The sequence below is a fragment of the Erigeron canadensis genome, chromosome 8, assembly GCF_010389155.1.
Source record: "Erigeron canadensis isolate Cc75 chromosome 8, C_canadensis_v1, whole genome shotgun sequence".
NCBI classification, from domain to species: Eukaryota; Viridiplantae; Streptophyta; class Magnoliopsida; order Asterales; family Asteraceae; genus Erigeron; species Erigeron canadensis.
Window position 1 is genome coordinate 26,545,018 of NC_057768.1, and position 11,661 is coordinate 26,556,678.

The window sequence follows — 11,661 nt, forward strand, 5'->3', positions numbered from 1 at the left end:
CCTTTTTTCTTTCTTTTTTTTTAATGACTGATCATCAGCTAAGTATAATTGAGATATAGTACGTTCATACTTTAAAATGGTGGGGTTTGGTTCGAAAACAATGACAAGTTGATCCACACATGTGGGAGTTCAAATATCAGAATTTGAAGATTTATTTGTTTAATAATAATAAACGAATAGTTGAGATCCATATTCTATATATGGTATATCAAACATTATTAAAGTGATTACTATTTATTTAAGTACTTTGTGTGAAAAATGTCGCATAATACAAAATGGATTAATATCTTGGAATGTAATAAATTTTAGAAATATTTCATATATGCCATTGATAACTAACAAAATATCATATTTATCTAATTAAATTTTAAAATATCATATATGTCATTTCTTAGACCTTCAAATATCAAATATGTCATTGTCAAGTAAAAAACAAAAATCATTTGTGCTCAAATACACTATTCGATATTATTTTCGAAATTTATCATATATATGTTGTCATTATTTTCGAAATTTATCTAACATATCATTGAAATGTATCAAATACTTTAAATTATAATTAAATTTTAAATTTGTATTTATTTTTTTCTTTTGAAATTCATGAGACTAATTACTATGCAAAAAAAATATATATATATATATTACATAATTCAGTCACTTACAAACTAAGATCGCAATACTTAATTATATACCATGAATTGAATTAAATAACGGATTTAAAATTATCAATCAAATTAATCATGTGAGTATGGTAACTTTGAATTAAATTTACGTGGTTAGGGTAAAACATGAGTTGAATTATAAAAACAAAAGAAAACCGTGTAATTGTGAATTTCAAAAATTTTTTAATAACTTTAAAGATTTTTTATGTTTTAGTTTTGACTAAATTAATTTAGTTCGGCATATTGGATATTTTTCAATGACATATTCGATATATTTCAGAATTAACAATAGAATATATGATTTTAAAATTTTATTTTCAGATCACTAATCTTTTTACTTAACAATGTCATATTTGATATATTGGTAGATTGAGAATGACATATGTGATACTTTGTTACTAAACAATGACATATTTGATATATTGATAACTTATAAGTGACATATATGATATTTCGAAATTTAATTGGGTAAATATGATATTTTGTGATTTATTAATGGTATATATGAAATTTTCAAATAAATTTTGAACCAAAATTTATAGTTGAAAATAACTAAAGTTGTGTGAAGGGACGGATGTAATATAGGATTAGCGGGGGACAATGCCCCGTATTGGCCGTCCATAATACTATTTTGGGTATGTAAAACTATGTTACAAAAGCCCAAATACTACTAAATGGCCTCAGCCCAAAATTTATTTGCCCCCAACTCAAGCTCTAATTTGGAAAAATGGATTGGCAGATAACAATCAAGTCCGTTCAAAAAGAAGATAACAATTCAAATATTGAAAATAATAATAATTTACTCGCATTATCATTATTCCGTTCAAATAGACTTAAATAATAACAATTCAAATATATTTTTTTCGTTTTTTTTCCTTTTGCTGCTAGCTGACATTCTCCAACGTTTTATACCAATAAGGCAAGTAAAAATACTAAGATAACTTATAATTTTATAAACCATAATTAACAAGAATTGACTTATTAGTTGCAACTATGTATTGAAAATCAATTTATTAGTTGTTTTTAGTATTTACTAGAAATAAACACCCGCGTGTTACCGCGGAGCTTTTAAAGTAACGTCGTGGACAATGATTCATTAAGCTTAAACACGTTGCCGCAGATTATATTACACATCTTGCGGTGAGACTCAAGTAGATTATCTTTTCAGATGACAATGTTTTGGTACAAATTTGATAAAGTCACCAACAAACATTTATTTGATATTATAACAATAAAGCATTTTATTGATAGGCTAAAATGTAAAAGATAAAAACTTTAGGGGGTTAAAAGGTAAAGATGTAAAAGTTGATGGGCTAAACTGTAAAAAGGAAAAAACTTTGGAGGTTAAAAAGTAAAGAGAAAACTTTAGGGAGTTAAAATGTAAAGTAGTAAAAGGTGATGGGTTTAAATGTAAAAGGTAAAATCTTTAGGGGGTTAAAAGGTAAAGAGTTCAAAGTTGCATGTATGTGTATTGTACTATGTGCATAGAAACTTGTAAAAAACCAATTGGTTTTTAGTATATATATATAAATTTGTTAGCAATTTGTCAATTATGCATTTTATATTTGTTTGATATTGGTGAAGAATTTTGAAGGAGAAATAAAGGGGAAGTAAAGGTGGTGCGGTTATGCACTTAAGTTGGATGAAATCTCTCTCACGTGTTGATTTTTTTAATTCATAAAAAACATGGGGCAATTATTAATTCATTATACATTAAATATTAAAAAATTAATTTGTGAGAGGAATTTCACCCCACTTGGGTGCATAACAACATCACCTTCACTTTTCTATACAAATATGAGGTTGTTAGGCACTTAAGTTGGGTAAAAAACCTCTCACATACCTTTTTTTAAACCATAAAAATCATATAGAACCAAACATTTATTCAAAAATATTAAAATATTAGTATGTGAGAGATTTTTCATCCCGTGCATAACAGCTTCATCCTCATATGTATATATCCATCATCATATATTGAAAAGGTAAGTAGAAAAAGATTTAAAAGATAAGATCAAAACATATATAGGCGTACTTTACTGTATACTTCACTGTGCATAATAATAAATGACAAAACTTTTACATCTAAAATATGTATGTTTTTTTCTTCAATAGTTAGAACTTAGAACAATCTAACGTTCAGTACAAATAATAACAAATTTCTTTTGCTGTTAAATGAGAAAAGTAACATATATGATATATCACATCTTTTGTAGTGAAATAAGATGATTCACTTACAATAATATAATCTTTTTTCACAAATTTCAGACCATAAAGATTCCATCTTTATAATAATATATATACAGTATTTTCTCTCCTCAAAATCTTTTTATAACAACCAACCCATCCCCAACAAAAACACACTCACAAATCTAGATCACACATGAACACCACTGAACCCACTTCCGCCGCCGCCGGCACCGGAACACCCAAAACCGGCGCCGGCGACTACTTCACACCATACCCAGATGAAGTTCTCGAAAACGTACTCGAAAACGTGTTAGTTTTCCTAACATGTCGAAAAGATCGAAACGCTGTCGCTTTGGTATGCAAATCTTGGTACAGAGCAGAAGCATATACAAGATCAGAAGTGTTTATAGGAAACTGTTATGCAATTAGTCCAAACCGGGTCGTTGACCGGTTTAGTCGGGTCAAGTGTTTGACTTTGAAAGGAAAACCAAGGTTTGCTGACTTTAGTTTGGTTCCGAAAAATTGGGGTGCTTATTTTAGTCCATGGATTATGGTTATGAAAACAGTTTATGTTAATTTTCTTGAAAAGATTTTCCTTAAAAGAATGTGTGTTACTGATGATGATCTGGCAGTTTTGGCTCACTCTTTTCCTAATTTTAAGGAGCTGGTTTTGTTTTGTTGTGATGGGTTTGGGACTAGTGGTCTTGCTGAATTTGTTGCTCGCTGCAGGTATACAAATTTCCTTTTTTTTATGTAATTATGTATGTATATGTATATATTTATGTATGTGTGCATATATTGGTTTAGTTATGTGTTTAGATCTTTTTTTATGGAAATGGATTTTACTTTATCTGTTTGGTTTATGTATGTTGATCCAAATTACATAGTTAGTATTTGATACTGTTGGTGTTAATTTACTTGAACTAGGGAATTAGATTCCTTGTATGTGTGTGTGTGTATAATATATATATATAATAAGTTCTCATGGTTCTTCCAATTCAAATGGTTGTCACATGAACCTTTTCCTACATATATATATATATATTATATAGTGTTCGAATCCAGTGAGAACACTCTTAAAATGAGAAAAATGTGAGAACACTAAAAAACTTCATGTGATAGAAAGGGATTACCGTTTAGGCTACCCGGCAAAGTCGAGCCTTTTATCTCTGAGTTAGGCGGTCTAACCGGTATTCCATTGGCCGTTTCCTAGACTAAGATGTTTTATCTAATGAGGTTTGAGCCAGGTCTCTAGTGAGGAGACTGTGGATACAAACACACATGTAGAAGTAATAAACTGCATACTATATAACTAGGTAAAGCTTGAATGTGTGTATGGCAAAGTTGTGGACTTGTGTTGTGTAAGTGCCATTTCCTAGATATAAATATGGTAGTTCATTGTAATGAACTTATGTTATTGATTGAATCAGGCGGTTGCGAGTGCTTGAGTTGATAGAGGATGAGGTTTCGGATGATGATGTGGACTGGATTTCGTGTTTTCCAGGGGATGGTTGTACTAATTTGGAATGTTTAAGTTTTGATTGTGTGGAATCACCTATAAATTTTGAGGCTTTAGAGAAGTTGGTTGCAAGGTCACCAATATTAAAGAAGCTAAGATTAAATGGTTTTGTATCGGTGAATCAACTATATCGGTTGGTAATTCGGGCACCACAGTTGACTCATTTGGGTACAGGATCGTTTAGTCCTCTTGACCAACATCAGGATGATAACCATTCAGAAGCGAAGTATGTTTCTGCATTTGAGGCTTGCAAATCAATCGTTGGGCTCTCGGGGTTTAAAGATATTGCACCTGAATATCTATCAGCTATTGTTCCAGTTTGTGCTAATCTGACTTCGTTAAATCTTAGTTATGCAAACATCGATGCTCAGCAACTGAAACCTGTCATCAGTCACTGCCATAAACTTCAGGTTTTCTGGGTAAAGTCTAATTCATTATCTTTCTTGAATCTTTATATGGGATTATGCTTCGTATATAGTTATGAGCAATATATCATCTATGATTAACATTACATAAAAAAGACCACTATCTTCATTGAAAGTTCGAATCTTTACTAGATATTATGATTTCTTAGATTTTTATTAACTTATGTATTTACATTACACCTGAAAGATCTTTATTGTTTTTGAATTTTGAAAGTCCTAATCCTATACATTGTTAGATAATTATCGATGTATATGATCGTTGTCATGCCTAAAGATCTGTAGTGTTCTCTATATACGTGAACTTTTGGATAGTTTTACCTAGATTATTTTTGCACAGTTAAGTCTTTGTTAACATCTATTATCAAAATTTAACTTAAAAAGATCATTATCCTCTGGAAAGTTTGACTCATCCAAAATTATGCATATTTAGATCCTTATTAATGTCTATAATCAGCATCACACCTTAAAGATCGCCATCTGTCTTGAATGCTTTTATCTTTACGTGAACTTAGAAATTTGTTGATCATTTTGATCAATATTTAGCCAAAAAGTCCATCTTCCTTACAAATTCCCAATCATTATGTGATCTTATGCATACGTAGATGTATATTAATATTAATATGTCGATCGGTGGTGAACCTATAAGAATCATGTGAATGCAGAATATGAATCGTCTAGATCCTTTTTTGCTATATATGGTTCAAGATTATATTTTATAGCCATGGATCAAACTACTATCAATTCTCTTAGCAGGTTCTTGATTCAATCTGTGATGAAGGGCTTCAGGCAGTGGCGGAAACATGCAAAGATCTTCGTGAGCTTCGTGTTTTTCCGATAAATGCAACAGAAAACACTGAGGGTCCTGTTTCTGATGTTGGTCTACTTGCAATTTCCTATGGGTGTAGAAAATTGCAATCGATTCTTTACTTCTGTCAACAAATGACAAATTCGGCTGTTGTAGCCATGTCTAAAAACTGCCCGGATCTTGTTGTGTTTCGTCTCTGTATAATTGGCCGATATAGACCCGACCGCTTGACTGGTGAACCTATGGACGAGGGTTTTGGAGCCATTGTCAAAAATTGTAAGAAGCTTACTCGGCTTGCAGTATCAGGTCTGCTTACCGATAGGGCATTTGGCTACATTGGGCAATATGGTAAACTCGTGAGAACGTTATCAGTGGGGTTTAACGGAGATAGTGACAACGGGCTGAAATATGTGCTAGAGGGTTGCTCCAATTTGCAAAAACTTGAGATAAGAGATAGTCCATTTGGTGATTTGGCTTTATCTTCGGGTCTGCACCATTTTTATAATATGAGATTTGTTTGGATGTCATCATGTCAAGTGACTCAAGCAGGGTGTCAGGAGGTAGCCAGACAGTTGCCAAGATTGGTGGTGGAAATTTTCCGTCGGGATGGAGAGGAAGGTGGGGAAAGGGGAAATTTCGTTGATACGTTATATATGTATCGCTCTCTTGACGGCCCACGATCTGATGCACCACGGTTTGTCAAGATCTTGTAACGCCCTGATCAAAAACTTCATTTTATTGTGCTTATGTGATAAAGATACATTTTTCTTCCCTCCACCACGGTTTTTTCCTGATGGGTACGAGGAAAGAGCGCATCTTTCATGTCAAAAATGGATCTTTTAGAGGATGCAACATAGTTTTACGGTATTTTCTTTTCATGCTTTTCCTGTCATATTCATTAAGCTCTGGATCTTGGAGTCTAGGGAATCACATATAGAATATGAATTTGATCCCGAAAACAGCCATATCCCGAGTATATTTGATTTTAGTAGTCTGGGTAGTCTTCTCTTCAGGGCTATAATCTTCAAATCCACAATCTGTCACGGTAGTTTGTACATTGTGCATCTGATGTTGTAAATTGCCGAGGTTTGATATTTTTGTAGCTCTAGCAAATGAGGTTTAGATGGTTTTGTAATTTAGGTCTTCAATTATTTTCTTATGTATTGTTTGACAACTTCTCTACAGGGCTGTAAAAGTAGAAACAATCAGGGATCATATTTATATTGAATTTTTCCCTAAACATTGAGAGTTGTACATTGATCAAGTTTTGATATTTTTGTAGCACTAGAAATAGTTTTACTCAGTTGTGTTATTGTTTTTGTAATTCTATATTGAATTGTATCCGATGCATTGAAATTTGTACATTAGACATTATTTGATATGTTTTGTAACTCAAGAAAGAGACTTTTTAAGAGTTTGACAAGTGCATGGACCATTTGATACTTGATTAGTTGATTAGTTGATTGTGGCTTGTATTGTGATTGTGAGCCCCCCCTCATTGAATGATAGAGAGTTGTACCAGTACAAGAGGGCTGGTCCTTGTTGTACATTGTGCATAGGAAGAAGTATATCAAGTGTGAATATGGTTGGGGACTTGGAGGGGCTAGACCTCATTGGTTTGTTTTTGTAGGGTCCAAGTTTTCTTTTTGATGTCACACCACCTGAAATTGCTTTTTGAGCTTCTTTTCAAGAAATCTTTTGTCCATATATCTTTGGTGAATCTTTTCTCATCTTTGGGTTAAAGTGGTTTAATATAGTGAATTTTGTTCGAGTGTTGAAAAATAAAATTTGTATGTATGATGAGATTTGTTTAACAAAATTGATCTTTATGTAAATTGTAATGCGCTCTAATAGTATATATTGGTCATTTGTTACAGATAATTTTTTTAAGGGAAATGATTAATCCTCCTAATAAATTAGCCTAAAGATCTTCTTAATTTTTAGATGAGGACATGTGAAAAAATTAGGGAGTGAAATTAGAAAAGAGAATTAGTGGTATCAACATGTCACCAGCTAAAATTATTAGAAGGATTTTTAGGCTAGTTTTTTAGGAAGATAAATCATTTTCCCTTTTTCAATAGGTTCCAGGTTTAAATTTTATTGGTTAATATATCTTGAAGTTAGTTAGGAAAAAAGTCTTAAAACATCACGAGATACATACAAGTTAAATGTTAATTTTCTTTGGTTTAAGATTGTATAGTATGTAAAAGGTAATTGTTGTATACGGTATAAATCATTTTGCAAAGATCAAATATTTGAAGATCCATAAAGGTTTAATTTGAGTTCTATAAATGGAGGCAAAGCTTCCGACTTTTGCCTATTTTGTGTGTGTTTTTACCATTTTCTGGTGAGAGGGTAAATGATGATATCTTCTTGTAGCCACTTGATCCAATGATTAATTGCCACAAACCCCACACCACACATCAATACATCTTGCAAAAAGAAGGGCTTCTGTTGAAGAAGCGGATAAGATAATGGATGGGTGAGTTCCACTCTTTTTGTGACCAATGAATTGTTACTTTAATTTGTACGATAAACAAATCGAGTGTTTTTATAAGTGAACATCTGATTTGAGGTTTTGGTCGATTCAAGCATATGTGATGGTGTACATAGGTTAAGCACACATAGAAAGTTACCGGGCTATAGCATTAGGTATAATCCCTGAATGATGGAATATGTTGGATGTTACATGAGCACTACATCAGTTTTACTATGTTAAAGTCGCAAGATCGACACTGTTTATTTTTATTTTACTTTAAAATTTTCAAAAATAAATTAAATGTAACTTATAAGAATTCTATCGGCAACAGGGTGTATATTTAGAGGTATATAAAATTAAGGAAATGGGAAATGAAAAATAATAAAAACGTATCTTTTTAATTTCCCATTAAAAGGTAAAAAGCAGTGTGTTTGTTTATTTTTGGAAAACTATAATTTGATCGTATCTTTATTTTTTCTTAAAAAATAAAAATAAAAAGTAAAAATGTTTTTCTCTAACTAAACACCTTAAAATTACTTATTTTCACTTTAATTTATATGTAGGGTAGATTAAAGGAATGACTTATATGACTATATTTAATTAAAGATCTCTGAACTTGTAACATCAAATTTAAACTCCACAGATCATTAATACGTTATAAGCATATAAAATTAAAGTTTTGTTAAACGAAGCCCTAAGGGTTTTCATTAATTTAAACTCCATTCATTTTTATGTATGTTAAGTGAAACTCTAAGGGCTTTGTTTGACATTTTCCTAAAAACTAAACCAAAACCAACCAAAAACCGGCCCATAGGGATGAGCAAAAAAACCGTTGACCCGCGTCTGACCCGGAACCGGCCTGAAGCCCTAACGGGCCAGGTCGGGTCAAGCTTTTGGTGTTTCCGCGGGTCACGGGTTGGACGGGTCGGGCCGGGCCGGGTCGGGTGAAGGCAAGTGTGAAGGAAAGCTGTGACCCGCCCGAACCCGACCCAAACCGAACCGACCCGTGCCTTTACGGGTCGGGTCACGGTTCACGTTTTTATGCTTTCACGGGTCGCGTGTAACACCCTGCTTTACAAAAATGTGAATTTCCAAAATTTTTAAATAATAAATCAAACTCCGTTAATAAAATGCGGAAGCGACTTTTAAAAATCCCAAATGATCCCTAACGGAATCTTAAAACATCATAATTTTCTCATAAAGGTGTTACCGAAAAAGTATCATCACAGTAATTCTCATGAAATTCACAATCCACATATTAAATGTCAAACGGCTAAATAACGAATCTACTAAAATAAAGAAAACTAAGGATAACTAAAGCCATCATCCACTAGCTCCATTTATTAGCTACCTCACTCTCGATCAAGCCATCAAATGATCAATCAACGCCTAACCTGAGAGAACAACACAATTTCACAAAACAAGTGTCAGCTTTTAAAGCTGAGTAAGATAACATGTTAGTACAACAAAAAGATTGACAATTAAAATCATTTCAATAAAAGCATCTCATGCAAATATATAGGCACAATTACACATATCAACAAATACTATTGAAATTGGATAATCAAATCCTACAATGTGCCTAGCATTCCTCAAATACTACTTTAGCTCCTTAACTACTTAGCTACTTAACTACTCAAGTATTCAAGGTTATGCCATTTAACTACTTAACAACAAAGATTTTGTGTGTAGGCGGTCATAAGATGTGACATCCGTCACCAAAACTGGTAATTTATTATAGTCTCTAACTTACATTCCAAATTTCTTGACTAGTCAAGATGCCTATATAGTATAATAAGCATAGAAATGTGGTGATCATTTCCAATATGAGATTTCTATTACTTGGATTTCAATAGTTTAGGAATTAGATATTTGATCTTCCTAAACGTAGATGATTATAACTATCCCCGTAATTTCTAGACTTGTAGTTGTTAGTCATATTTATTTCTAGACATTGATAAATTAGTATACGCTGTTTAGTGGTGAACAAAATCAATAATTATAAAAATAATATATAATCAGTATAAGTAGTAAGATGGTAATAGTAATAGTAAAATATCATATGTTTAGTAAAAAAAAAATTTCGGTCATATATATATTTTAACAATTTACGGTGAGCAAGGAATTTTAATTCCATTAGAATTCTTATGATGCATTAAGTCTAATCATAAACTAACTAAAACACTTATCTCCATATATATATATAATAATAACTATACCCTAAATAAATAAATAAAAAAACCAAAACCCTTTTTGATTCTTTTTTTTCTCTTTTGTCGATCAACAACCAAAACATCACAACATCAAATATATTTTTTTTATTATTAATCATCTCATTGTCAAAGCAAACTTTGGTAAGTTTAATTATAATTCTATTGAATCTTGATTTAAATTACAATTAATAATAAAATTCTTAAAGATTATATTCTATTCTTTTTTTAAGGTATCTAAGAAGAAGATCATCAATCTTGGGGTAAAATCACTTGTCTTCTCTTTTCATATATATTAGTTTTTTTATTTATTAATATATATATATATATATAAGCATATCTTTTTATTTATTAATCTTTATTTATAACTAACCTATTGATGAATATATATTATGGCAAATTTATAATAATGAATGAAAGGGTTTTTTTAGGGTTAAATCAAAAGCTTGAAGTATAAATCATATTAATGTTAAAAGTTTATGTATTTATTGTATCATAAAAATTAATGTAATTAGAGAAAATTCAATTATGAAGGTATGAAAGTCATAATAACAGATGTAAATAGGTGTTGGAAAGCTTTGAAAGTTTATATATGAATATTAGTTGTAGTAGTCTTTAAAACAGTAAGTTTGGGTTATTTCTGAATCTGGACAGATTCGGTTTGTTAACTTTGAAAGGTCGTATCTTGGTCATGGAAGATGGTTAAGTCATGTTTTTGGTGTCTAAAATTAAGTTCAGGAAGTCTACTTTCTGGTGGAAGTGGTTTCGTGTCAACATATGAAGGTTAAGGTTGTCAAACGAATTTTATAACAAAACTGCGCAAAGCTGAGTTTTCCGAACAGATTTTGGTCGACTTCAAATAGTCATATCTTGATCGATTTTATGAACTGGAAAATTATTTTTCTCCAGAAACTTTTTTGAGATGCTAAGATTGTACAGTAAAAAAATTGGATTTTTTTGAAGCTTCGAAGGCCCTTAACTTTTATAAAACTTTTCTGTGCGCAAACAATGATTTTTCTGACTAGTCTGTAATCATTGAATTTTTAAAAATAGTTAACGTGTCAAATAAATTATGTAAAAATTCATGTAAGTATATAACCCTCTAAGGTAACAGTAGTTAAGATTTGGAATCTTGAATCGTTCGTTTCATCCTAATAAAAAAAAATAGATAAAGTTACCAAAAATATCAGTGAATATGAACTTGTAGAATTTAATCTTAAATCATTAAAACAAATACCATATATTAAGTTATGTGACTTGTAGCTTAATAATATATGACAAATCAGTTGTGAATATTTTGAAAGTAGCCATATGTGTATTACATCAAATACGGGTTACAATGAACGGTTCTTGACCATGTCCATAATTGTAACT

The 11,661-nt window shown here is 31.2% G+C and overlaps 1 protein-coding gene across 1 annotated transcript; it reads left to right on the top strand.

Annotated features, from left to right (window-relative positions):
* The first annotated feature begins 2,888 nt into the window (after nt 1-2,888).
* Nucleotides 2,889-6,901, top strand: LOC122579681 (transport inhibitor response 1-like protein). The gene is made up of 3 exons (XM_043751900.1): nt 2,889-3,578; nt 4,280-4,787; nt 5,547-6,901. The coding sequence occupies exons 1-3, from the start codon at nt 3,043-3,045 to the stop codon at nt 6,309-6,311; spliced, it is 1,809 nt and encodes a 602-aa protein (XP_043607835.1). The 5' UTR covers nt 2,889-3,042; the 3' UTR covers nt 6,312-6,901.
* Nucleotides 6,902-11,661: the final 4,760 nt, after the last annotated feature.